At 42.0% G+C, this 25,658-nt stretch overlaps 1 protein-coding gene across 1 annotated transcript in view; it reads left to right on the top strand.

Moving 5' to 3' along the window:
* Positions 1–20,695, top strand: part of LOC110491182 (Krueppel-like factor 5) — a 42,685-nt gene extending 21,990 nt beyond the window's left edge. Inside the window, exons 2-4 of the mRNA XM_036950164.2 lie at positions 1,761–2,655; positions 2,968–3,027; positions 16,731–20,695. Of these exons, the coding sequence (XP_036806059.2) occupies positions 1,761–2,655; positions 2,968–3,027; positions 16,731–16,909 (1,134 nt within the window). The 3' untranslated portion in view covers positions 16,910–20,695. The remainder of the gene's footprint in view (positions 1–1,760; positions 2,656–2,967; positions 3,028–16,730) is intronic.
* The last annotated feature ends 4,963 nt before the right edge of the window (positions 20,696–25,658 follow it).

The following is a 25,658-nucleotide window of genomic DNA, read 5'->3' as shown; positions in this document are numbered from 1 at the left end:
GGGTGTCTGAGCTTGGTGCTAGTCTTTTGAAAAGACCGCTCAGTGGTTTCAACATGTAAATACCTCTCACAAAGACAAGTAGTGATGCAGTCAATCTCTCCTCTACTTTGAGCCAGGAGAGATTGACATGTACAGTATTTGCATGGCTAACCATGGACAAAGGATTTTTTATTGCATTATCGTATTGTTGGACAACAAAAGTTTCTTATTGGACCAATCCAGGTAGTCCATGGGCACGCAGGCAAGAGGGAGGACTCTGCCAAGTACTCGGTTAAGCTGCTTGCCAGAACATAATCAACCAACACAAGACCTGTTTGTGCCCTGTTTTGAAAGCAGCAGCTTCATACAGGAGGATCTCGCAATAAAAAATCAAAATAAGGAATTTTCCAAGTATTATTGACCTCACACACAGGTTGAAGTGCCCTTCAAGAGAGGTAGAGATACTCTGAATGATCGGCTATGAAAAGCCAACTGACATTTACTTCTGAGGTGCTGACTTGCTGCACCCTCGACAACCACTGTGATTATTATTATTTGACCATGTTGGTCATCTATGAACATTTGAACATCTTGGCCATGTTCTGTTAAAATCTCCACCCGGCACAGCCAGAAGAGGACTGGCCACCCCTCATATCCTGGTTCCTCTGTAGGTTTCTTCCTAGGTTCTGGCCTTTTTAGGGAGTTTTTCCTAGCCACTGTGCTTCTACACCTGCATTGCTTGCTGTTTGGGGTTTTAGGCTGGGTTCCTGTACAGCACTTTGTGACATCAGCTGATGTAAGAAGGGCTTTATAAATACATTTGATTGAATTTGATTGAAAAGCACATCAACACTAGAGTTGCTAGGGAAGAGATTTGGAAATATACTGTACAGACATAGCTGGCACTTCAAATAGCTGTGGAGGCATAATAGGCCTGATGAATTCTTTTATTCCCTCCATTGTATCTGATGTTGGGGAAGCCATTGTGCACAGCTGGATAGGGCTTAAGTGTATCAACAGCTCAGTGAATTATTTTTACACAACTGATTGGCTGGGCTTTGGCTTGGATTAACTCCCTGTGCCCTAGCGTTTGGCCTCAGTAACTCACAGTTAAAGTTGCGGCTGATTTGTTTTGGGCTGCATTTCCATATTTATCCGGCATTAACTTTCCTAGAAAAAATAACAATAGCTTAATATGTCCCATTTTTGCTTCTAGGGATTCAATTAAACACAGTTTAAAAAAAGAACCTAGTTTGTAAATGAAAAGCAAGTCAATGTCACGTGTCTCCCTCTCCGGTCTCTAAGTCACCAGGCTTCTAGTTATGGCGTACACCTGTCACCATCGTTGCGCGCACCTGCACGTCTTCACTCACCTGGACTCCATCACCTCCTTGATTACCTGCCCTATATATGTCACTTCCTTAAGCTCCTTCCCCAGGCCTTACTGTTTCTGTTCCAGTGTCATGTATGTGTGTTGTTTGTGGTTCTTGTTTTGTATTGAGATGCGTTTATTTATTAAAACACTCACTCCCTGAACTTGCTTCCTGACTCTCAGCGCACATCATGAATCCATAAAAAAAAACTTCTGTCTGAAAATTTCAACAAATGATCTAAAAGTGAGCAGCAGATATTCTTCTTTGGAAACACATTCCCAACACAGCTACAAGAGACTCTTCCTAGATACACAACATTGCACTAGGAAGTGTCCCCATCTAATCTAATCTCTCTCCCTCTCCCATCCCTCCCCATCTATCCCACTTCCTCCTCCTCCCTCTCTCTAGACCCAGTTGGAGATGGAAAAGTTCCTCCCCCAGACCACAAGCAGTCTCCTCCATCCTCCATCCATGGCCCACACAGACAAGAAGAACTGCGGAGAGAGCGCCTCATTGGTGGACAAGTACTTCTCAGAGGAGAAGCACAACACAGCTCCCTACAGCATCAACATCAACCTCATCCTCCCCAAAACCACCCACCTCTGCACCGGCCTGAACCGGCCCAACAAGCCCCAGCAGCACCACCCGACCCATCTCCTCCCGCACATCAAGACAGAGCCTCGGTTGGACGTCCCAGTGTCCTGCTCCATCCAGACCCTGCCTGACTTCATGTCTGTCTTCAGCATTCCCCAGACCGTCAACACTATGTTTATCAAACCCGATATGGCCACCAGCGGACACCCAGTTTCAGATACCGAGCTGCATATTGGCCCCCAACAACTGCAGGTCTACCAGATGCCCATCCCCGTCAGCGGAGCTGACCTCACAATGACACTCTCCCGCAGCAATCAATCAGGGACCAGCGGAGCCGGCAACGGTAGAACCATGCTCAACCTGAACAGTGTCTCCTTGACAACGGTGGGTCATGGCGGTGGTGACTCGTTGTTTGCAATGCCGGAGCATTTCTACCACCACCACGCCAAGGTGTCGCCCCAGTCACAGCCCCACAGCCTACCTCCCTCACCCCCCAACTCGCAGCCGGGTAGTCCTGAGAACCAGGCTGAGCTGCTGACCACTCCACCGCCCTTCCAGGCCTCTAGCAGACTGGGGTTAAAGGTCACTCAGATGTCCCACCACTCCATGCGTATGGCCCACGGACAATGGGTGCTGACAGGACCCAGGTACAACCGACGGAACAACCCTGAGCTCGAGAAGAGACGGATCCACTTCTGTGACTTTCCTGGTGAGCCTCCTGATTCTGGATGGATAGATGAATAAATGAATGGATGGATTGATGAATGAATGAATGAATGAATGCATGAATGCATGAATGAATGCACCCACAGTGCCATTTAGACCATTGATATAGATACTTTGCAGGCTAATGTGGTAAAGGCTAAAGCGTGTTTGGTCAAAGATACAGAAGATGCGTTTCATGATGCTGTTTGTTTGCTTACCGAGACGTGCTGGAAATAAATACCTCAGGAGGCCAATGTTGAGTACTTCTCCATGGTATCCATTCAGTGATACTAACATCCATTTTCTCTCCTTGTAGGCTGCTCAAAGGTTTACACAAAGAGCTCTCACTTGAAAGCACACCAAAGGACACACACAGGTAAGAAAGAGTAACTTCCTCTGTACAATTACACAAATAGAAATGTACAGACTATAACTACTCTTCTCTGAAGATGGGAAACGAGGTACAACACAGCTATGGAAAGTTTAGGCACTAGTGCCCTCTACTGAAGAACATGAGAATCAAGCCTGACAAGGACAATGAGGTAAGGTTGAGGTGAGGTTTATCCTCAGGTGATAAACTCGAGGCACAGATTCATTCCTTCAATTCAGTATCACTCTTCACTGGGGGCAGTCACATCCAAGCAATAAAAAAATCTGTCACATAATGGAAGCCATTAGATACAGTTTATCATAGCACACTGCTCTTTATTACGGGCGACAATTTTAGTACTCATCACTGCATTCTCTACCAGAAAGTTGGTTGGCCCTCTTTGATGTCATGTAGGTTGATGCTATGTTTTAATTTATACATTTTACAAAAAGTCCCACTCTACCTAAAACTAAACTTTAGATATACGAGTTGCCACACCCAGTCTCTGGAATATCCTTTAGTCTCTACTGAGTTAAGCTTAGACTGACACACAGATTAATCAATAGACTCTTAAAATAAAATTCCACCCCAAAACAATATTTTGCTATTTGTTTCATTAGTCCATTGTTGACATTGTCCCAAAATATTTTCCTTGTCAGCAATCGAATTTAAGATATGTAACTTTCAAAATACAGAAATCATCCCCCATATGATGCAAAACGCAGAATCATATGAAAAAGGCGAACAATATCCTCAAACCAAGGTTGTTTGGGCCAACGGCAAGCCCTCCCAACTCACCTTAACCAGTGTGGGCTGAATAAGGTACACAGAGGGAAACGCATAAAGGAGGGTCTGAGGCCACTGGTGCGTGAGAGCTTCCGCTCCCAACGGAGCCAGCAATGCGTGTTTTCTCGCGATGTGTAAAGCGTTACATCGAACATTTCCCATACAGTGGGGCAAAAAAAGTATTTAGTCAGCCACCAATTGTGCAAGTACTCCCACTTAAAAAGATGAGAGAGGCCTGTAATTTTCATCATAGGTACACCAACTATGACAGACAAAATGAGAAAAAAAAATCCAGAAAATCACATTGTAGGATTTTTAATTATTTTATTTGCAAATTATGGTGGAAAATAAGTATTTGGTCACCTACAAACAAGCAAGATTTCTGGCTCTCACAGACCTTTAACTTCTTCTTTAAGATGCTCCTCTGTCCTCCACTAGTTACCTGTATTAATGGCACCTGTTTGAACTTGTTATCAGTATAAAAGGCACCTGTCCACAATCTCAAACAGTCACACTCCAAACTCCACTATGGCCAAGACCAAAGAGCTGTCAAAGGACACCAGAAACAAAATTGTAGACCTGTACCAGGCTGGGAAGAATGAATCTGCAATAGGTAAGCAGCTTGGTTTGAAGAAATCAACTGTGGGAGCAATTATTAGGAAATGGAAGACATACAAGACCACTGATAATCTCCCGAGGTTTGGGGCTCCACGAAAGATCTCACCCCGTGGGGTCAAAATGATCACAAGAACGGTGAGCAAAAATCCCAGAACCACACGGGGGGACCTAGTGAATGACTTGCAGAGAGCTGGGACCAAAGTAACAAAGCCTACCATCAGTAACACACTACGCCGCCAGGGACTCAAATCCTGCAGTACCAGACGTGTCCCCCTGCTTAAGCCAGTACAAGCCAGGCCCGTCTGAAGTTTGCTAGAGAGCATTTGGATGATCCAGAAGAAGATTGGGAGAATGTCATATGGTCAGATGAAACCAAAATATAACTTTTTGGTAAAAACTCAACTCGTCGTGTTTGGAGGACAAAGAATGCTGAGTTGTATCCAAAGAACACCATACCTACTGTGAAGCATGGGGGTGGAAACATCATGCTTTGGGGCTGTTTTTCTGCAAAGGGACCAGGACGACTGATCTGTGTAAAGGAAAGAATTATTGGGGCCATGAATCGTGATATTTTGAGTGAAAACCTCCTTCCATCAGCAAGGGCATTGAAGATGAAACGTGGCTGGGTCTTTCAGCATGACAATGATCCCAAACACACCGCCCGGGCAAAGAAGGAGTGGCTTTGTAAGAAGCATTTCAAGATCCTGGAGTGTCCTAGCCAGTCTCCAGATCTCAACCTCATAGAAAATCTTTGGAGGGAGTTGAAAGTCCGTGTTGCCCAGCAACAGCCCCAAAACATCACTGCTCTAGAGGAGATCTGCATGGAGGAATGGGCCAAAATACCAGCAACAGTGTGTGAAAACCTTGTGAAGGCTTACAGAAAACGTTTGACCTCTGTCATTGCCAACAAAGGGAATATAACAAAGTATTAAGAAACTTTTGTTATTGACCAAATACTTATTTTCCACCATAATTTGCAAATAATTTAATTAAAAATCCTACAATGTGATTTTCTGGAGAAAAAAAATCTCATTTTGTCTGTCATAGTTGGTGTACCTATGATGAAAATTACAGGCCTCTCTCATCTTTTTAAGTGGGAGAACTTGCACAATTGGTGGCTGACTAAATACTTTTTTGCCCCACTGTATATGTTTGACCGAAGTTAAACCATTGAAAGGCAATGCTACCAAATACTAATTGAGTGTATTTAAACTTCTGTCCGACTTGGAATGTGATGAAAGAAATAAAAGCTGAAATAAATCATTCTCTCTACTATTATTCTCTATTTCATATTCTTAAAATAAAGTGGTGATCCAGGTCATTTTTACTATGATTAAATGTCAGGAATTGTGAAAAACTGAGTTTAAATGTATTTGGCTAAGGTGTATGTAAACTTCCGACTTCAACTGTATATACACTTGGATCAATCGTTTCGGGTAGCCTTCCACAAGCTCCCCACAATAAGTTGGTGAATTTTTTTGCATTCCTCCTGACAGAGCTGGTGTAACTGAGTCAGGTTTGTAGGCCTCCTTGCTCGCACACGCTTTTTCAGTTCTGCCCACAAATTTTCTATAGGATTGAGGTCAGGGCTTTGTGATGGCCACTCCAAAACCTTGACTTTCTTGTCCTTAAGCCATTTTGCAACAACTTTGGAAGTATGCTTGGGTCATTGTCCATTTGGAAGACCCATTTGTGACCAAGCTTTAACTTCCTGACTGATGTCTTGATATGTTGCTTCAATATATACACATCTTTTTCCTGCCTCATGATGCCATCTATTTTATGAAGTGCACCAGTCCCTCCTGCAGCAAAGCACCCCCACAACATAATTGCTGCCTCCCCCGTGCTTCATGGTTGGGATGATGTTTTTTGGATTGCAAGCCCTCCCCTTTTTCCTCCAAACATAACAATGGTCATTATGGCCAAAAAGTTATATTTTTGTTTCATCAAACCAGAGGGCATTTCTCCAAAAAGTACTATCTTTGTCCCCATGTGCAGTTGCAAATCATAGTCTGCCGTTTTTATGGCGTTTTTGGAGCAGTCCTTGCTAAGCGGCCTTTCAGGTTATGTCGATTTAGGACTCGGTTTACTGTGGATATAGATACTTTTGTACCTATTTCCTCCAGCATCTTCACAAGTTCCTTTGCTGTTGTTCTGAGATTGATTTGCACTTTTCCCACCAAAATACTTAATCTCTAGGAGACTGAACGCGTCTCCTTCCTGAGCGGTATGATGGCTGCGTGGTCCCATGGTGATTATACTTGCATACTATTGTTTGCACAGATGAACGTGGTACCTTCAGGCGTTTGGAAATTGCTCCCAAGGATGAACCAGACTTGTAGAGGTCTACAATTGTTTTTCAGAGGTCTTGGCTGATTTCTTTTGATTTTTCCCATGATGTCAAGGAAAGAGACACTGAGTTTGAAGGTAGGCCTTGAAATACATCCACAGGTATCCCTCCAATTGACTCAAATGACGTCAATTAGCCAAACAGAAGTTTCTAAAGCCATGACATCATTTTCTGGAATTTTCCAAGCTGTTTAATGGTACAGTCCACTTAGTGTATGTAAAGTTCTGACTCACTGGAATTTAGAAACAGTGAATTACAAGTGAAATTGGCCTGTAAACAATTGCTGTAAAAATGACTTGTGTCATGCACAAAGTAGATGTCCTAACCGACTTGCCAAAATTATAGTTTGTTAACAAGAAATTTGTGGAGTGGTTGAAAAACGAGTTTTAATGACTCCAACCTAACTTTATGTAAACTTCTGACTTCAACTGTAACTGTCCGATAGAGGGCATCCTTGTCTAATGCCCTGTCTCACCCAGACTGGCCTACTGAGCCCCCCTCCCACCTTGACCATATATGACGCCCCAGCATACAACATCTTCACACAGGTCAAAATCCTTTCCCCAAACCCAAACACATACATTAAACAGATACTCATGGCCCACTCTATCAAAAGCCTTACCTTGATCTAAAGAGACCAGTGAAAAAAGTTAACATTAGAACCTCTCGACAAGTCTTGACAAGTCCAACTAGTCCCTGATTAAGAACAAGTTGTCCGTGATTGAGCGTCCCGGTACGCAATATGTCTGGTCCTTGTGTACTATAGAGTCCAGATGGTACTTCAGTCTATTAGTGAGGACCTTGGCAAATATCTTGTTATCCGCACAGAGCAATGCCACAGGCCTCCAGCTCTTAAGTTCACACAAGTCTCCTTTTCTTGGGCAGGGGAGTCAGAGCCGCCCAATGGCAGCTCATCGGCAACTCTCCTACCTTGACGCACTCATGCAAAATGCAAAAGAGGTCCAGTCTAATTATTCTCCAGAATTTAAAAAAAAACTCCACTGGGAGTCCATCAACCCCCGGTGCACGGCCGGGGGGACTTCTGAGTTACCGCCTCTGCCAGTTCATGGGACAACAGGGGAATGTCCATTTCATCCCTCTGTGCCAGAGCTTAGGGAGTTCTGCAAACAGAAACCTGAGCACACATAGGATCACACAGTTCTGCCCTATACAACTCAGTATAAAACTCCACAGTCCGCTCCTGCATCTCCCCAACCACAGAGGTCACCCGCACATCCGAAAGCCGTAGGCAACACTCACCCTTGGCTTCACCACTCTGTCTTTCCAAACTGAAGGAAGAGGAGGAGCTGGGAGCATTTCAGACAAATTAGCCTGGAGGCCTACATTGCCTTGTCCCACCAGCTCTACCTCCATCTCATTAATACTATGCTCGAGTTCCCCCAAAACTCTCCTAGCCTCTGAGGATGAGAGAGCTGTATACTGTTGACAGAAAAGCCCAATTTGGACTTTTCCCAACCTGAGAAAAAAGTGGCATCTGGGAGACCACCTAGGGGTGCAGCCTCCACTCCCGAGTGCGGGGGCCCCCACTGGATATTAGATTCACACCTGTGTTCAGGCGCCCGGGAGATGAGTCACCCGGAGCGAGGGAAAGTGTGCATTGCTCTACAGCAGTACAGAGTCCTCACGAGCACATGCTGGACTGCTATGTACACCTCCAACAGCTCCATGTAACTGATGTGAAACTGTCGACAACCCCCGAATTCAGCTGCCCACGCACAACGCACCCTCTGGGGGATGCGTCTGTCGTGATCAGCCTGCGGGATATAACTTGACCCATGGGGGTCCCCAGAGACAAATGCTGCGGGTCCCTCCACTGAGCCAGAGTCGGAAGGGGAGACGGGGACACCCTGAGCGACCGGTTTAGGTGGAGCAAGTGCGTCCAAGCTATTGTCTATCACCCACTGCTGGAAAGGTCGCAGTGGGTGATAGAAGCGAAGGGAAAAGCTCTTCTCTTGATTCACAATAAACCCAGAGACTGAACATGGGATACCAGCATGTGTGGAACTCCACCTGCTCCCTCGGCCCGGCTAGCACCTGCCAGTCATCCAGGTAGTCCAATATCCTGAGCCCACAACTTTGGAGCCACTCATTCAATTGGCTCAATCATCCAACCTCCTCTGCCATGAACTATTCACCAGGTCATTGCTATAAATTACAATGGTTCCTCAATCAACTTCCCTGGTATAATAAGGGTAAAATAAAAAACATTAAGTGCGAGTAAAGAGGGAAAGCCCAAAAGGGAGGACCAGAAACTTGAAGGCTAGAGCCTCAAAATGTAAACTCAGGAACTTTCTGTGAGGGAGATATATGGTCATATGAAAGTATGCGTCTCTCGGTCCCAGCTTTGATGCACTTGTACTAACCTCATCTTCTGGATAATAGCGGGGTGAATAGGCCATGGATAGGGTGGTTAATGTCAGATCTTTTTGGCCTTCTTATGACATCGGGTACTGTAGGTGTCCTGGAGGGCAGGCAGTGTGCCCACAGTTGATGCGTTGGCCAGACTGCACCACCTTCTGGAGAGCCCTGGGGTTGCAGACGGTGCAGTTGCCATACCAGGCGGTGACATAGTCTGACAGGATGCTCTCTATGGTGCATCTGTAAAAGTTTGTGAGGGTCATAGGGGCCAAGTCGTATTTCTTCAGCCTCCTGAGGTTGAAGAGAGGCTGTTGAGCCTTCTTCACCACACTCTCTGTGTGGGTGGACCATTTCAGATTGTCAGGGAGGTGTATGCAGAGGATCTTTCATTTCCCACCTTCTCCACTGCGGTCCTGTCGATGTGGATAGGGGCATGCTCCCTCTGCTGTTTCCTGAAGTATGCCATCATCTCCTTTGTTTTGTTGACGTTGAGGGAGAGGTTATTTTCTTTGCACCACTCTGCCAGGGCCAACAACTCCTCCCTGTAGGCTGTCTCATCATTGTTGGTAGTCAGGCCTACTACTGTTGTGTCATCCGCAAACTTGATGATTGAGTGTGAGGTATGCGTGGCCACGCAGTCATGTGTTTACAGGGAGTACGGGAGGGGGCTAAGCACGCACCCTTGTGGGGTCCCTGTGTTGAGGATCAGCAAAGTGGTGTTTCCTACCTTCACCACCTGGGGGCAGCCCGTCAGGAAGTCCAGGGCCTGAGCTTAATGATGAGCTTGCGGTAAACTGAGGGTCTAGGGTGTCAGGTAAGGTGGAGATTATATGATCGGTGGCACTGTGTTATCCTCAAAGCGGGCAATAGTGTTAAGCTTGTCCGGGAGCAAGACAACGGTATCCGCGACATGGCTGGTTTTCCCTTTGTAATCCGTGATTGTTTGTAAACCCTGCCACATACATCTCGTGTCTGAGCTGTTGAATTACGACTCCACTTTGTCTTGGTACTGGCATTTTTCCTGTTTGATTGCCTAATAGAGGGAATAACTACACTGTATGTATTCAAACATATTCCCAGTCATCTTGCCATGGTTAAATGCGGTGGTTTGCGCTTTCAGTTTTGTGTGAATGGTGCCATCTATCTACGGTTTCTGGTTTTGGTAGGCTTTAATAATCACAGTGGGAACAACATCCCATATACAGTTCCTGATAAACTCAGTCACCGTGTCCGTGTATACGTCAATGTTATTCTCAGAGGCTACCCGGTACATTTCCCAGTCAGCATGATCAAAACAATCTTGACGCATGGATTCCGATTGGTCAGACTATATCACGGGTACTTCCTGTTTGAGTTTCTTCCTATAGGAAGGGAAGAACAAAATGGAGTCGTGATCTGATTTGCCGAAGGGAGGGTGGGGGAGGGCCTTGTAGGCATATTGAAAGGGGGAGTAGCAGTGGTGTTTTACAAGTGTGAGTACTACAGTTAATGTGTTGATAGAACTTCGTTAGTGTTTTCCTCAAATTTGCTTTGTTAAAATCCCCCAGCTACTATAAATGCAGCCTCGGGATATGTGGTTTCCAGTTTGCATAAAGTCCAGTGTAGTTCTTTAAGGGCCGTCGTGGTATCGGCTTGATGGGGAATATACAAGGCTGTGACTATAACCGAAAATAGTTATCTTGGGAGGTAATACAGTCAGGATTTGATTGTGAGGTATTCTAGGTCGGGTGAACAAAAGGACTTGAGTTTCTGTATGTTAGCACAATCACACCATAAGTAGTTCATCATGAAACATACAGCACCGCCCTTCTTCTTCCCGGAGAGGTCTTTATTCCTGTCTGCAAGATGTACTGTGAACCCAGCTGGCTGTATGGATGGGGACAGTATATCCCTAGAGAGCCATCATTCCTTTAAAGTCATGGCTGCCTCATGTATTTTACAGTCCCCGATGTGTCTCTGGAAGGAGACCCTTGCCCAGAGACTGAATATTAGCGAGTAATATACTCTGAAGCAATTTGTCGGACTAGTCCACTCCGAATACCTCTTCTCCACTGGCAGAGCGGCTTCTTGGAGCAGCCTCTGGGTTAAGTTCAATTGCCCTGAGGGTTACGAACAAAGAATCAAATTCTGGAAAGTAGTATTCCTGGTTGTAATGCTGGTGAGTTACCGCCGCTCTGATATCCAATAGTTTCCAGCTGTATGTAATAACACAAAAAATGTTCTGGGCTAATAATGTAAGAAATAACACACACACAAATAAAAATACTGCAAAGTTGCTTAAGAGCTAAAAGCAAATCTGCCATGTCTGTCTGTCGGCGCCATCTTGGCAGTAAAACAGCGCCTGTGCCAAGCAGACTGGCGCTGCTCTTGTGTAACAGGACAAACAGAAGCAGACTTTGGGGTGGCCCTGGAAGCCAGGGAAGCCTGCTTAGCTGCTTGGTCTGCTTCTGCAGACCCTCTAGAAGACGATGCAGCAGCAAAAGTTCTCCAAGGAAGAAAGACGCACAGCGCCGCATTCTGCTTCTTTTTCTCCTCATAACGAGACTGCATAGACTACAGGGCCAAGCCGAACAAATGGGCAGAGGAGCAGAGCAAGGTGGATCGCGCTCTGATCCAGATGCGGCAACATCGTTGAATGAACGCCTCAGCTGATGGCACCCCCACTTCGGCCTCTTGTTCAGGATACGGGAGGGCAAACCCGAACTGACACTTGAACAGCAACACTCCAGTGGACGAGTTTGGCAGTGTGTTGTGAGCATCCTCCGCCCAGATGAGGTTCTTGCTCCAATTGCTGGCCTGGGTGGAGACGAAACAGCAGAGTGATTTCTCCAGCTCCAGGTTGGCCCGCTGTATTTGCCCACTTAACCGCCAAGAGCTCCCAGTAGCCTACATCGTAGTTGCGTTCCATTGGCGAGAACCGCTTGGAGAGAAAGGCACATGGGTGCAATTTCTTGTCCTATTCGTTCCGCTGTGAAAGGACCGCCCCTGCTCCGGTGTCTGAGGCATCCACCTCTACCACAAAGAGATGAGTAGGATTAGTATGAACGAGGATGGGTCCAGAGGTGAAATGTCCCTTGAGCACCATGAATGCCCTGTCAGCCTCGGGAGTCCGGCAAAAACGGGTCTAGAACTTGTGGGCTATGACTGTGGGAGGCGCTGTCACCGCACCAATGTTGCGTATAAAAATGGGCTCATCAGTGCTCCTTGGTGGGTTACAACATTCTTGATCCGGTCTTTGCTGGGTCCATGTTTAGGCAGAAGCTTGCTGTGATGTAATAAGGTTGGAACCCAGGTGCAGAGAAGAGACCAGATGAGGAATCACTGGTTAAGGATAAACATAATACTTCACTGAGAAACGGTAGCCACAGGATCACAGTACACTTGCAAAAACAACAAACACTAAGTCTCAAAAACTCACTCAGGAAACAAACGCACACGGTAAACAATTCAAGCTTCTGCAAAGGACAACAGAAAACACACCTCTTTTAACAGGGAAATCATAATGAGTAAATTGGGCACAGCTAAGTGTTGTTAAAGTCTCTAGGACGGTCTCTGCCGCACTCTGGTGACAGGTGGAACCATGACAGGTGTAAGCCAATTTAAGTAAAAGTCCAGTAAAACAACCAATTCAGATGTGGGGCGGTAAATCCCTGCAACAAATAAATGTGTATTTTAGCTTATGGCCACATCTACACCCAAAAGCTACAATTTTGGGGGAAAGTGATATTTAGAGAACATGAAGCCACAAGAGTTTATTTTAAATTTTTTAAAGGGGTGGATCAGCTAAATATTGCGGAAAGAATATTGGTTCCATCAATGTAATTGTCTGCATCATATATTTTTGGGGTAAATATATATATCCATACATACATGCATACATATACACATATATACATATATACATACACATACCTATATAGACATACATACTTTTTTAAAAGAATATACCTTTATTAATATTCCCCGCAAACCCTACCACCGATCCCCCAATTGGAGTAAACTAATAAACATTTAGGGTTTTATCTTAAATTTATACATCTTATACACATTTTACATTCACAGTTTATTTTACAATAGTTATTTTTTTGTTTGTTTTTAGTCCTTCCTCTATTTCTGATGTTCGTCCAGTTTGATTTATATTTGTAACTGTGCTATTTCACAAAAGTTCTGAACATATATACATTTTACTCCATGTTTTATCTTGCTATTAGTCCCACCCTTCAGCTCCATTCAACCTCTCCCATCTATCTCTCAACATCATCCATTTTGGATTTCTATTTGCCATATATCTTTCAACTGTGCTGTGATGCCTCACAAACGACTTGAACATTTCTATTCTCATAGCTTCTACAGATTGTAAATTAAAAATAAACATTTTTGCTAAAATAATAATTATATTATTGATTGATTGACTATGGCTTTTCAAATCACCCAGTATTGCTGCCTGCAGCGTTAGTTCTAGGCAAATGTTGCAATTCTTCAGCCATTCCTGGACCTGTGACCAAAAATGAGCTACATATGGACAATACCAAAATAAATGATCTAAAGACTCCTCACAGCAGAATCTGCAGAGCTGGGAAGATTGTATCCCCCATATATATAACATTCTATTAGTTGCAAGAATTTTGTATAGTAATTTAAATTGAAAAATTTGAAGTTTTGCATCCGGCGTTGTTTTGCGTATCAATTCATAAACCATGTGCCATGGAATGGGGACATCGCAAATCTCTTCCCAACTATTTTGCAATTTATTTGGCACATCTGTCAGTTTTTGGTCCTTAAATGAAATTGGTATATGTTTTTATTTATCACACTTTTCTTTAACCATTTATATTCTTTAATACAGGGCCGACATACAAGTTCCTTACTTTTTTCCCCTTCTACTTGCCTCTTCCATTTTTGTGGTAATGCTCCAATTAATTGGTTGTAATTTTGGGTGGGGCAGACATCTCCATATGTCTGTGTTAGCTGCATGTGTGACATAACTCCACCAGTCATATTTATGATATCATTCACAAAAAATAGACCTTTTTTTAAACATTTCTTCGATTTAAAAAAAAAAAATTAATCAATAAATATATTTGAATTTAACCACAATATTTGTTGCATTATTTGTTCTGTCTTTTCAGGTGGATTAAACTGAAATTGCAACCAACTTTCTAAGGCTTGTTTAAAAAAAGAAAGATTTTGGAGATTATTTCCTTTTCAAACAATCGAAAGTGGGCCGGTGTAATCTGAATAAAGGGGAAAAGGCCCTTCTTGAACATAGGATGAGACATTCGTACCAATTTACTAGAGAACCCGTTTGGATTTAAGTATAACTTTTATATGACTGATGCCTTTAGTGAGAGGTTCTAATGCTTTAATATTTAATCATTTCTGCCCTCCTAATTCATATTCGTTATATAAATAGGCCCTTTTCATTTTATCTGGCTTGCCTATCCAAATAAAATGGAATATTTTATGTTCATATAATTTAAAAAGCAGGTCACTAGGTGTAGGCAAAACCATAAGCAAATAGGTAAACTGTGATATGACTAAAGAGTTAATCAGGGTGATTTTTCCACAAATAGACAGGTATTTTCCTTTCCATGGTAGCAAGATCTCATCTATTTTTGCTAACTTTCTATAAAAATGTATTGGATGTATTGGAGATCATTTCTTTCTTTTGGGATTTGTATACCGAGTATGTCCACATCTCCTTCAGACCATTTAATTGGTAAACTACATGGTAATGTAAAATGTGTATTTTTTAGTGATCCAATACGTAATATAGTACACTCATAATTTGGTTTTAATCCTGAGAGAATAGCAAAAGTGTCTAGATCCTCTATGAGGCCATGGAGAGACTCTAATTGTGCTTTTAAAAGAACATGAATCATCAGCGTACAGTGACACCTTTAGTTTTTAAGCCACGGATTTCTAATCCCTTAATATTATTGTTTGATCTAATCTTAACAGCTAACATTTCGATGGCAATAATACATAGATATGCCGACAGTGGACAACCTTGTTATACTCCTCTAGAGAGTTTAAAACTTTCTGAGATGTAGCCACTATTTACTATTTTACACCTAGGGTTACTATACATAACTTTAACCCATTTTATAAAAGATTCCCCAAAATTGAAATATTCTAGGCATTTATATATAAACTCCAGTCGTACTTTATCAAAAGCCTTTTCAAAATCAGCTATGAAAACCAGGCCTGGTGTCCCCAATAATTCATAGTATTCTATTGTTTCCAGTACTTGTCTTATATTATCTCCAATGTATCGTCCATGTAAAAAACCTGTCTGATTAGGATGAATAATATCTGACAATACTTTTTTAATTCTATGCGCCAAGCATTTTGCTAGGATTTTTAATCACAACACTGAAGTGTTAGAGGTCTCGTATTTTTTAAATGGACTGGATCTTTATATATATACCCCTTGGGTCCTGTTTCAGTAATAATGATATCAGACCTTCTTGTTGCGTGTCTGATAATCTACCAGTTATGTAGGAGTGGTTAAAACATGCCAATAATTGTCTTGTGAGGCACAATAAGTTAGAGGAAAAACAAAAAGAAATGGAGGAACTTATTCTAGAAAGATTCAGTGTAATAGATTATAAAAATAAAGCAAACTGGATGGAATATGGGGAAAAATGCACCAAATTCGTTTTCAATCTTCAATATAGAAATGCTACCAAAAAAAATGTATTAAAACTTGTTACAAATGACAGTCACGCATGATTCACCAAATTATATTTTGAAAGGGGAAGTAAAGTACTTTAAGAATATGTTTTCATTTCAGGTTCCTCCATCTCCTCTAACTGAAACTAATTGTATGGATTTTTTTCCTAATAATATTGTAAAATTAACATCTGTACAGAAAGACTCATGTAAAGGCCAAATGACAGAGGAACTGCTTGATGCAATTGGGGCCTTTATGGTTGGGAAAACTCCAGGGCTGGATGGCATACCAGTGGAAGTATACAAAAAATATATATATACTCAAAGGACCATTATTAGCATGTTTTAAGCCACAAGAGTTGATTTCATATACAGTACCAGCCAAAAGTTTGGACACATCTAGACATTTGCGGGTTTTTCTTTATTTTTTATACTATGTTCTACATTGTACACAAAGGACCCCAGGAAGACTTGCAGGAGAGAGGAGAAGAAGGTTCCTATTTGAAAGCTTGACATTTTTTTTTAGCTCACGACATGTTTTATTTTTGAAAGCCATGCTAGAAAGGTTTGGAGACCCCTGGTTTATGGGCTTCACAGAGTTGGTATTGTTTGCTGGCTTTTAGTAAAACCATGTAGATACCTCATAAAACAGGCATGTGTTTGTGCATGCGCGTGTGTTGTACATGCGTGCATAATTTGAGGCAGTTTTATTTTAAAGTGTATTCACATCCCTATCTAACAGCCACACAGGCCTCACCAATTGTAACCCATACTGATAGGTATTTTACAGTGTATTCACATCCCTGTCTAACAGCCACACAGGCCTCACCAATTGTAACCCATACTATTAGGTATTTTACAGTGTATTTACATCCCTGGTCTCTCTCTGTGTGTGTTTCAGGAGAGAAACCATACTCTTGCAACTGGGAGGGCTGTGACTGGCGTTTCGCCCGCTCTGACGAGCTGACACGACACTATCGTAAACACACGGGAGCCAAGCCCTTCAAGTGTGTAGCCTGCAGGCGCTGTTTCTCCCGGTCCGATCACCTTGCCCTACACATGAAGCGCCACCAGAACTAAACACACGCACACGCGCACGCTACGACCACCTGAAATGTCACCAGAACTAAACACGCACACATACGTACATGCACGTGAGCATGTGCACCGGCATAAACACCCAACCACCAACACATCCACCCACACACATGCTACGACCACCTGAAGCTTCACCAGAAGAGAGGGACACATGACCACCATCCTGAAGCCCCAGAATGCATTGCACTGCATGAGGGCCAACACAAAGATCAAAATGTCTGCTCCTCCTTTCAAAGAAACAGGGGACCATGGACACCTGCCTCCAATTGCTCCATGTATTAATGCATGCACATTGTATACCTGTCTGTCTGTATATACAGTTGAAGTTGGAAGTTTACATACACTTAGGTCGTTTTTCAACCACTCCACAAATTTCTTGTTAACAAACTATAGTTTTGGCAAGTCGGTTAGGACATCTACTTTGTGCATGACACAAGTAATTATGCCAACAGTTGTTTACAGACAGATTATTTCACTTATAATTCACTGTATCACAAATCCAGTGGGTCAGAAGTTTACACACATTAAGTTGACATTGCCTTTAAACAGCTTGGAAAATTACAGAAAATTATGTCATGGCTTTAGAAGCTTCTGATAGGCTAATTTACATAATTTGAATCAATTGGAGGTGTACCTGTGGATGTATTTCAAGACCTACGTTCAAACTCAATGCCTCTTTGCTTGACATCATGGGAAAATCAAAGTAATCAGCCAAGACCTCAGAAAAAAAATTTAGACCACAAGTCTGGTTCATCCTTGGGAGCAATCACCACATTCAACTGTACAAACAATAGTACGCAAGTATAAACACCATGGGACCACGCAGCCGTCATACCGCTTAGGAAGGAGATGCATTCTGTCTCCTCGAGATGAACTTACTTTGGTGCGAAAAGTGAAAATCAATTCCACAACAACAGCAAAGGACCTTGTGTAGATGCCGGAGGAAACAGGTACAAAATTATCTATATCCACAGTAAAACAAGTCCTATATTGAATTACCCTGAAAGGCCTCTCAGCAAGGAAGAAGCCACTTCTCCAAAACCGCTATAAAAAAGCCAGACTACGGTTTTCAACTGCACATGGGGACAAAGATAATACATTTTGGAGAAATGTCCTCTGAACTGTTTGGCAAGAATGTCCGTCATTATGTTTGGGGAAAAAGGGGGAGGATTGCAAGCCAAAAGCACCATCCCAACCGTGAAGAACAGGGGTGGCAGCATCATGTTGTGGGGGTGCTTTGCTGCAGGAGGGACTGGTGCACTTCACAAAATAGATGGCATCATGAGGATGGACAATTATGTGGATATATTGAAGCAAATGTTTCTTCCAAATGGACAATGAACAAAGCATACTTCCAAAGTTGTGGCAAAATGGCTTAAGGACAACAAAGTCAAGGTATTGGAGTGGTCATCACAAAGCCCTGACCTCAATCCTATAGAAAATTTGTGGGCAGAACTGAAAAAGCGTGTGGTCAGGCCTACACACCTGACTTAGTTACACCAGCTCTGTCAGGAGGAATGGGCAAAAATTCACCAATTTATTGTGGGAAGCTTGTGGAAGGCTACCCAAAACGTTTGACCCAAGTTAAACAATTTGAAGGCAATGCTTCCAAATACTATTTGAGTTTGTAAACTTCTGACCCACTGGGAATGTGATGAAAGAAATAAAAGCTGAAATAAATCCTTCACTCAACTATTATTCTGACATTTCACATTCTTAAAATAAAGTGGTGACCCTAACTGACCTAAGACAGGGAATTTGTACTTGGATTAAATGTCAGGCATTGTGAAAACTAAGTTTTAATGTATTTTCTAAGGTGTATATAAACTTCCGACTTCAACTGTATATACAGGTTAAAATTCAGACTACTAGGATTGCCCACAAATGTTATATATACAGTTGAACTTCAACTGTGGAACTTCAGCTGTGGCACCAGGGCCTTCCACTGTGGAGTGGGAGGCCCTGGTGCGCAAATGAGCAAGAGGACATTAGTGTCTAGTTTAAGAAACCGATTCCTCACGAGTCCTCAACTGGCAGCTTCATTAAATAGTACCCCCAAAACACCAGTCTCAACGTCAACAGTGAAGAGGCGAATCCGGCCAATAAAATAAAAGATTATGATGGGCAAAAGAACACAGACACTGGACAGAGGAACTCTGACTAGAGGGCCAGCATCCCGGAGTTGCCTCTTCACTATTTAAGTTGAGACTGATGTTGTCCACTTGCTCAGTTAGTTACGCCATCCCATCTGGTTTGCCCTTCGTCGGACCATAAATTGTTTTTCAACAGGACAATTACCCAAAACACACTTCCTGGCTGTGTAAGGAGAGAGTGATGGTGCTGCATCAGATGACTTGGCCTCCACATTCAATAGAATCTTTCGGAAGTAATGTTTATATTTAGAAACAGTCATGTAATGTTTATTATTATTCCATATCACTATTTATGTATAAATGAAGAGTTTCATTCCAAAATCCTGTGTGTATATATATACATTTTAAGAAATGTTGGTAAATTAGCTTTCATTGTTTACAGAAATTATGAAAGAGATGGGTGTTTTTTCACTATCTAATCATGGCATGGGGTTGTTCAATGACAGACATCTATAAAATATATTACTTGATAATAATAATGTTTTTTGGCTAAATGAAATATATGTGCCCCACTCTCAGTGTAATAAGTAGTACTGCTAGGTTTTACATAGTCAAGCGTAACAAATAACATATTTTTTTTATAAAGAATTGTACAAATTATACATTATAAAAAGTAGCAAATACGGTAATATGAGATCTGTATGTAAAACATTTACACTTGTAATTTAGCAGGCGCTATTATCCAGGGCGACTTACAGTAAGTGCATTAATCTTAAGATGGTCAGGTGAGAACACCACATATCAGTCAAATGCTGTAGGATATGAGCATTCCATTCCAGCTAAACAATTGTTGTATAGTGTTTTGTAAAAATGTATTCATAAAAAAATCGGAGAACATTCATATTTTACACACACATGAAGGTACCCATAAGCAATCATGATGAAGTCAATTCTGATGAAAAAACACAGATGTGAAAAATTGGTCAATAGTGTTTTTTTAGATAAACTCTAAATTTATTGAGTTCAACCTACTACAGCTCAAAATACATTCTATAGCCATATACATTTTTTTTTACCTTAATACATTTTGAAAATAGAATCGTCCCATACAGACTTTGATATTTACAAATCTGTTTTTATATTATGTATTGTAGCCTGATGAGAGTTTATCTTTTTCTAGTGTGCCAATGTGATTCGTTCAGGTTACCATGTTCAAAGATATTGGCAGCAGGGTATGAGACGATGCCCAACCACTCCATGGAAATGTCACTTTTTTTACACTATTGGTCACAATAATTATTCATTAACGTAATGATGTTGGATGGACACATTTTTGGTATATATAGTACAATGTATACATATTGGTCAAAGCAGAGTACATTTAGGGATGGGTTCCCAGGAAACCACCCCTGTATGCTGTGAATTGTTTTCACCTGCAAGTGACGATTGGCTGACCTTTGAAAGAGGGCTGGTAACTGTTCACCCTAAGTTGCCCTTATACCTATGTAACTACTTAGTAATAACTGAACTAAAGGGCTTAAGTCATATCTGTTTGGGCAAAACCCACAAATGGTTTTATACTGTGTGTCTGTCATTCTGTCTTTATGAATGGAATCTGTCTGTCTCCTCTGTTATGACCTTATCAATGTTTATACCATAAAGCATTCTTCCAGTTTATACCATAAAATCCATTCTTCCAGCCAGTACCGTAGGCTACCTATCCCTGACTTCCCACTAGGACTGAGTGTCTGTACCTGTGTTGAAACATGAAGGCACAATTTCCTTGACACCGCTTAAGTTAAAACATCAATAGGCCTCCCGAGTGGCACAGCTGTCTAAGGCACTGCATTGCAGTCTGGGTTAGGGGAGGGTTTGGCCAGCATGTCCCATCGCGCTCTAGCGACTCCTTGTGGTGGGACGAGGGCATGCACGCTAACTTCGGTCGTCAGCTGTACAGTGTTTTCTCCAACACATTGGTGTGGCTGGCTTCCGGGTTGAGCAAGCCGTTTGTCAAGTGCTTCTTGGCAGGGTTGTGTTTCGGAGGACGCATGGCTCTCGACGTTCGCCTCTCCTGAGTCGGTACGGGAGTTGCAGCGATGGAACAAGACTGTGACTAACAATTATAGTCACATTGTCTGTCATCATGGATCAAACTCTATGAACTTGACAATGACATACTCAAACCCTTTCAGTGGAGGGAAAGGTGTTTGGCCATGGTTTCATTTATGTGGCCATGCAGAGCAGACGGGGATGAGTAACCTGACAGAAAATGGCATATAGGCAACTACAATATTTGGTGCATGTTGGATAGGACAGAATGTTACTCTGCTAAACACAGAAGTGCGAAATTGAGGGATGAACTAATTTCACTAGCAACATACACTTTGAAAGCTAGCTAGCTAATTTAAACATAATTATGTTTTGTCCTAAAACTTTTACCTGAATTGTATTTCCTTTGACAGCTAGGTTTATTATTGTAGAGACACCTTTGCGTTGGTAACAAAACTAAGGTCATGCAGCAGCGTTAGTACTGGTAAAGCAGTGATTTACTCACTGAGCTACATAATAACTTATTTCAAATGGATTTGCTTCACTGCACAGTTAGCTATGCTAGCTATAGCTAGATAGCCAGCCAAACTTGTATAGTTATTGAGCAACTGCTACTTGTTAGCAAGCTAGCTACACTCTTGCTGTAGCGCCGCCGTGCACGTCTCCAGAAACAACGGTGTCCCAGCTGCATTAACATTTACCTATCCACTCAGAATAATATAGCTGATTTCTACCGTTTCACCAGCGTCAGCCCAGCCAACATCTCTTAACAGTTTAAGTGAATTTCAGACCGCAGTAAGCTACAGTAGCAACAGGTTGGTAACAGAACACCTATACAGATTTTTTAAAATTAAAATACATTTTTGGGATGCAAAAACGGGATAAATAATTTCTTTTTTATGCATTTTTAAAATGTATTTTCATGTGTGACATACATCTGTAAATGTATTTGGAATACATATATGTGTGGAAATAAATTATTTATATTTCACATATATTAAACATTTTCACATGCATTTTTCTCTGTATATAAGGAGCCCATACTTGTTAGCTCGAAAATGTTTGTAAGGAAGGTAGTTCCAAATTGACTAAAGCCTGCCCCATAACTGTCACGTAAGTCAAAGGACTTACACGTCATTGACACGGATTTCCACAAAGTTCCCACTTCGTATTTCCCACTTCAAACCCAAATATATCATACTTTGACTTAAACAATCAATTATTGATTTGCATCGTTGCAAAAATCATGGGTAAGCTCTGCTGGCATCTTCCAGTTGGATTTTCGCTGGTGTGGGCTTTTAATATCTATTTATTATATAATGTTCTTTATGTGACCATTAGTTGAAAAACAATTCTTCTGAGGATACATTTTCATCAAGCGATCTAAGGAAAGTCTGCTCACATCATTCAGAATGCTATTGGAGCAATATATTAGGGCTATTGGAGAATTTTATGCATCTCTCATATGAAAAAGATGCTTTCTACTGTGTGGCTGTAGCCTGTATCTGCTGTTCCCTACTGAACATGTCTATGGCTGGGATTCAATCCAAGACGCACTAAAAAGCAGCATGTTGCTGTTGACTTTTAAAGGTACATTACGCTTGAGCCGACATGCGTAGCATTTACCATTAATGTGATAACTGCAAACGTTTGGGAAATGTCCTTTATAGGGCACATGGTCAGCTGTCTAATGCGCTGCTATATAAGACGACTTGGAGAATCCCGGCCTCTGAACTGTTCTCAGTTCATGGCCATTTCTCTTCCGAAGAGTAGAACCTATTGATTTTGGTTTCCATGGAAGTGGAATAGAAGTCCACGGAACTATTAACCCAATTTCTGATGTCAGGTTTGATTGCTAAATAGTCACTCCTCCTACAATATCTCATAGCAGATAACACTTAGATAAGTAACAGAGAAATCATATCCAGCTTTAAAAATGAAGGAACATCAACACGAAAACTGTATCTAGTTGAAATCTCTTTATTCATTCTCAGGATTTCACAACAACAAAAATAATACAATACACAAAAAAGTTGTTCTTTCAAATTTGTACAGAACTGATTTTGTTGCATACTGTAAGTATCAAAACAAAATTAACAACCAGCCATTCAAAACAACCCACGTAAAATCCCCTTTTGTTTGTACATAATTCCAATTTAAGTGTTCTCTTAAAAAACGACAGTATACAGTGATTTGTCATACCTCCCTCTCAAATGAAATTAATACAGAGAACTTGTTCCTCGAGTGAAGGAAGTGCTTTAGACATTCAGCAAACCGGTCTCTCTGTCAGAAAATATACAAATTGTATAAAGTGTTTAAAGTGTTGAACACTCCGAGACTTTTTCTCGGACCCAGATTAACTACTACTCAGTCCACAACCAAAAGGCTTTATGGAGAACCTCCATTGAAAGAGCTGGTTCGTCTAAGAGTAGGTTTAAAGAGGTAAAACACAGAGCTAATAATTTTCTCAACATGGACTTCTCCGCTATTATCGCCCATGTAGGTTCCAGATTCTTTATTGTCCCTGGCCTGCATGTTCCAACAGGTGAAAAGAGAGATTGCCAACAGGTCTGTAGAGTTTTGGAACAGAAAATCCCAGATTGAAAATACCACAACAGCGGAGGAAAATAGAGAGAGAGAGAGACAGAGACAGAGAGAGAGAATCGAGAGAGAAAGAAAGCCAGAAGGGTGGAGTCCCTCCATGCAGTTAGCTGCTGCTGACATTAAAAATAATAATTATGTTGATTCCCTCAGCCACGCCCTGTTGTTGAAGGGAGAGTGTATGTGGTATGTGTGTGCGTTCTTATGACAACTAAACAAACTGGAATTGTACAGAAAGACAAATATCTTATGTCTCATTAACCTTCAAAGGAGAAGAGCACGTAAATGTTTTCAAATTACAATTACCTTTAAATGTCTCCAGTGTCTTTAGGCCCAAAGACTGCAGGGTTAAATAGTACTGTAAATGTAAGGATTATAGGTTTAAACTAGAAACTTGTCTAAAATTTGATACATAGATTGGTGTCCAAAATTATTGACAACCTAAATAAAGATTAGCAAAAATGACTGTATATAATAAATTATTAAAATAGAGCTATATTGTGTTTTGTCCTATATATATATATATATATATATGTATTTTTTTTAAATCCCAGCTCCCATCCTTGAAAGGAGGCCTTTTGGTAGGCCGTGATTGTAAATAAAAATGTGTTCTTAACTGACTTGCCTAGTTAAATAAAGGTTAAATAAAGGTTAAATAAATAATACATTTGTAATGGTCATCGTATGAAGGAGAGGAGGACCAATGCGCAGCGTGGTAAGTGTTCATAGCTTTTAATGAAGTACTAGAACACTGAACAAAACAATAAATAACAAACGAACAGTCCCGTAAGGTGAATGACAAAAACACTAAACAGGAAATAATCACCCACAACTCAAGGGTGAAAACAGGCTACCTAAGTATGGTTCTCAATCAGGGACAACGATTGACAGCTGCCTCTGATTGAGAACCATACCAGGCCAAACACAGAAATCCCAAATCATAGAAAAATGAACATAGACTGCCCACCCCAACTCACGCCCTGACCATACTAAAACAAAGACAAAACAAAGGAACTAAGGTCAGAACGTGACAACATTGTATGCAACAAGGTGACTTTTATCAATATATTCGCCTCTATTTACTCTCAGATTTGAAAATGCTAATCAGCATCGAAGTAGACATTATGCAAGACAAGCTCTTGCATGTCACCTTTGCTAACAGGTATTGTGTAAATTTAAAAACTTGCCGAAGTGTCACGTCAAATCCCACTCTGGCGCACGATGTTGCCGCTCTACTAACCCGCGGTACTGGCAACCCACATTGCACATACCAGCTCCCCATCGTTAAGCACACCTGGACTTCATCACCACCCTGATTATTCTTCCTTCATATAGCCCTTAGTGATCAGGCAGTATTGGTTACATTCAGGTTACATTCAGTACGCAGCTCCTGTCTTGTATTATCTTCATGATTATTATTACACAGACCTTCTGCATCTGTTTCCTGACTCCCTGCGCTACAGAATACTGCCTCAGCAAAAGATAAGGACATCTCCCAGCCAGTCAATGAACAAGGACACCTAATCCGCCAACACCACATCCACCACCGTCTCGACACCACCCAAGAGGATTCACCTCCAACCAGCAGAGGGCCTTCTACCACAAGCCGTCCAAGTGAGCCAGTCCCCCAGACTACCCAGCAGGCCGCCTAGGTCAGTGATTCCATGGCTTCCTACTACAGTGTTCCCTCTATTTCGCTCACCAGATGGGAGCCCCCACCACCTTGAGGTCCAAGGTTGCCACGGTCATTTCCCTGCTGACCGGGCGGGCGCTGGCGTGGACTACGGCTGCCTGGGAGAGAGGAGAGGAAGATCTGGGTTCTTACGAGGGGTTCATAGCTATGTTCAGGGCGTTTTTTGACCATCCACCAGAAGGCAGAGAGGAAGGTGAGAAACTATTCCAATTCCGGCAGGGTGCCCAGACTGCTGCAGAGTACACCCTCACCTTCCGGACCATGGCAGCCTCCAACGGATGGAATGAATAGGGTG

This window comes from Oncorhynchus mykiss, chromosome 2 (genome assembly GCF_057628025.1).
Source record: "Oncorhynchus mykiss isolate SJ-2025 chromosome 2, ASM5762802v1, whole genome shotgun sequence".
NCBI classification, from domain to species: Eukaryota; Metazoa; Chordata; class Actinopteri; order Salmoniformes; family Salmonidae; genus Oncorhynchus; species Oncorhynchus mykiss.
Note: the sequence above shows the minus strand (reverse complement) of the source record. Positions and strands in the feature narration are given on the sequence as shown.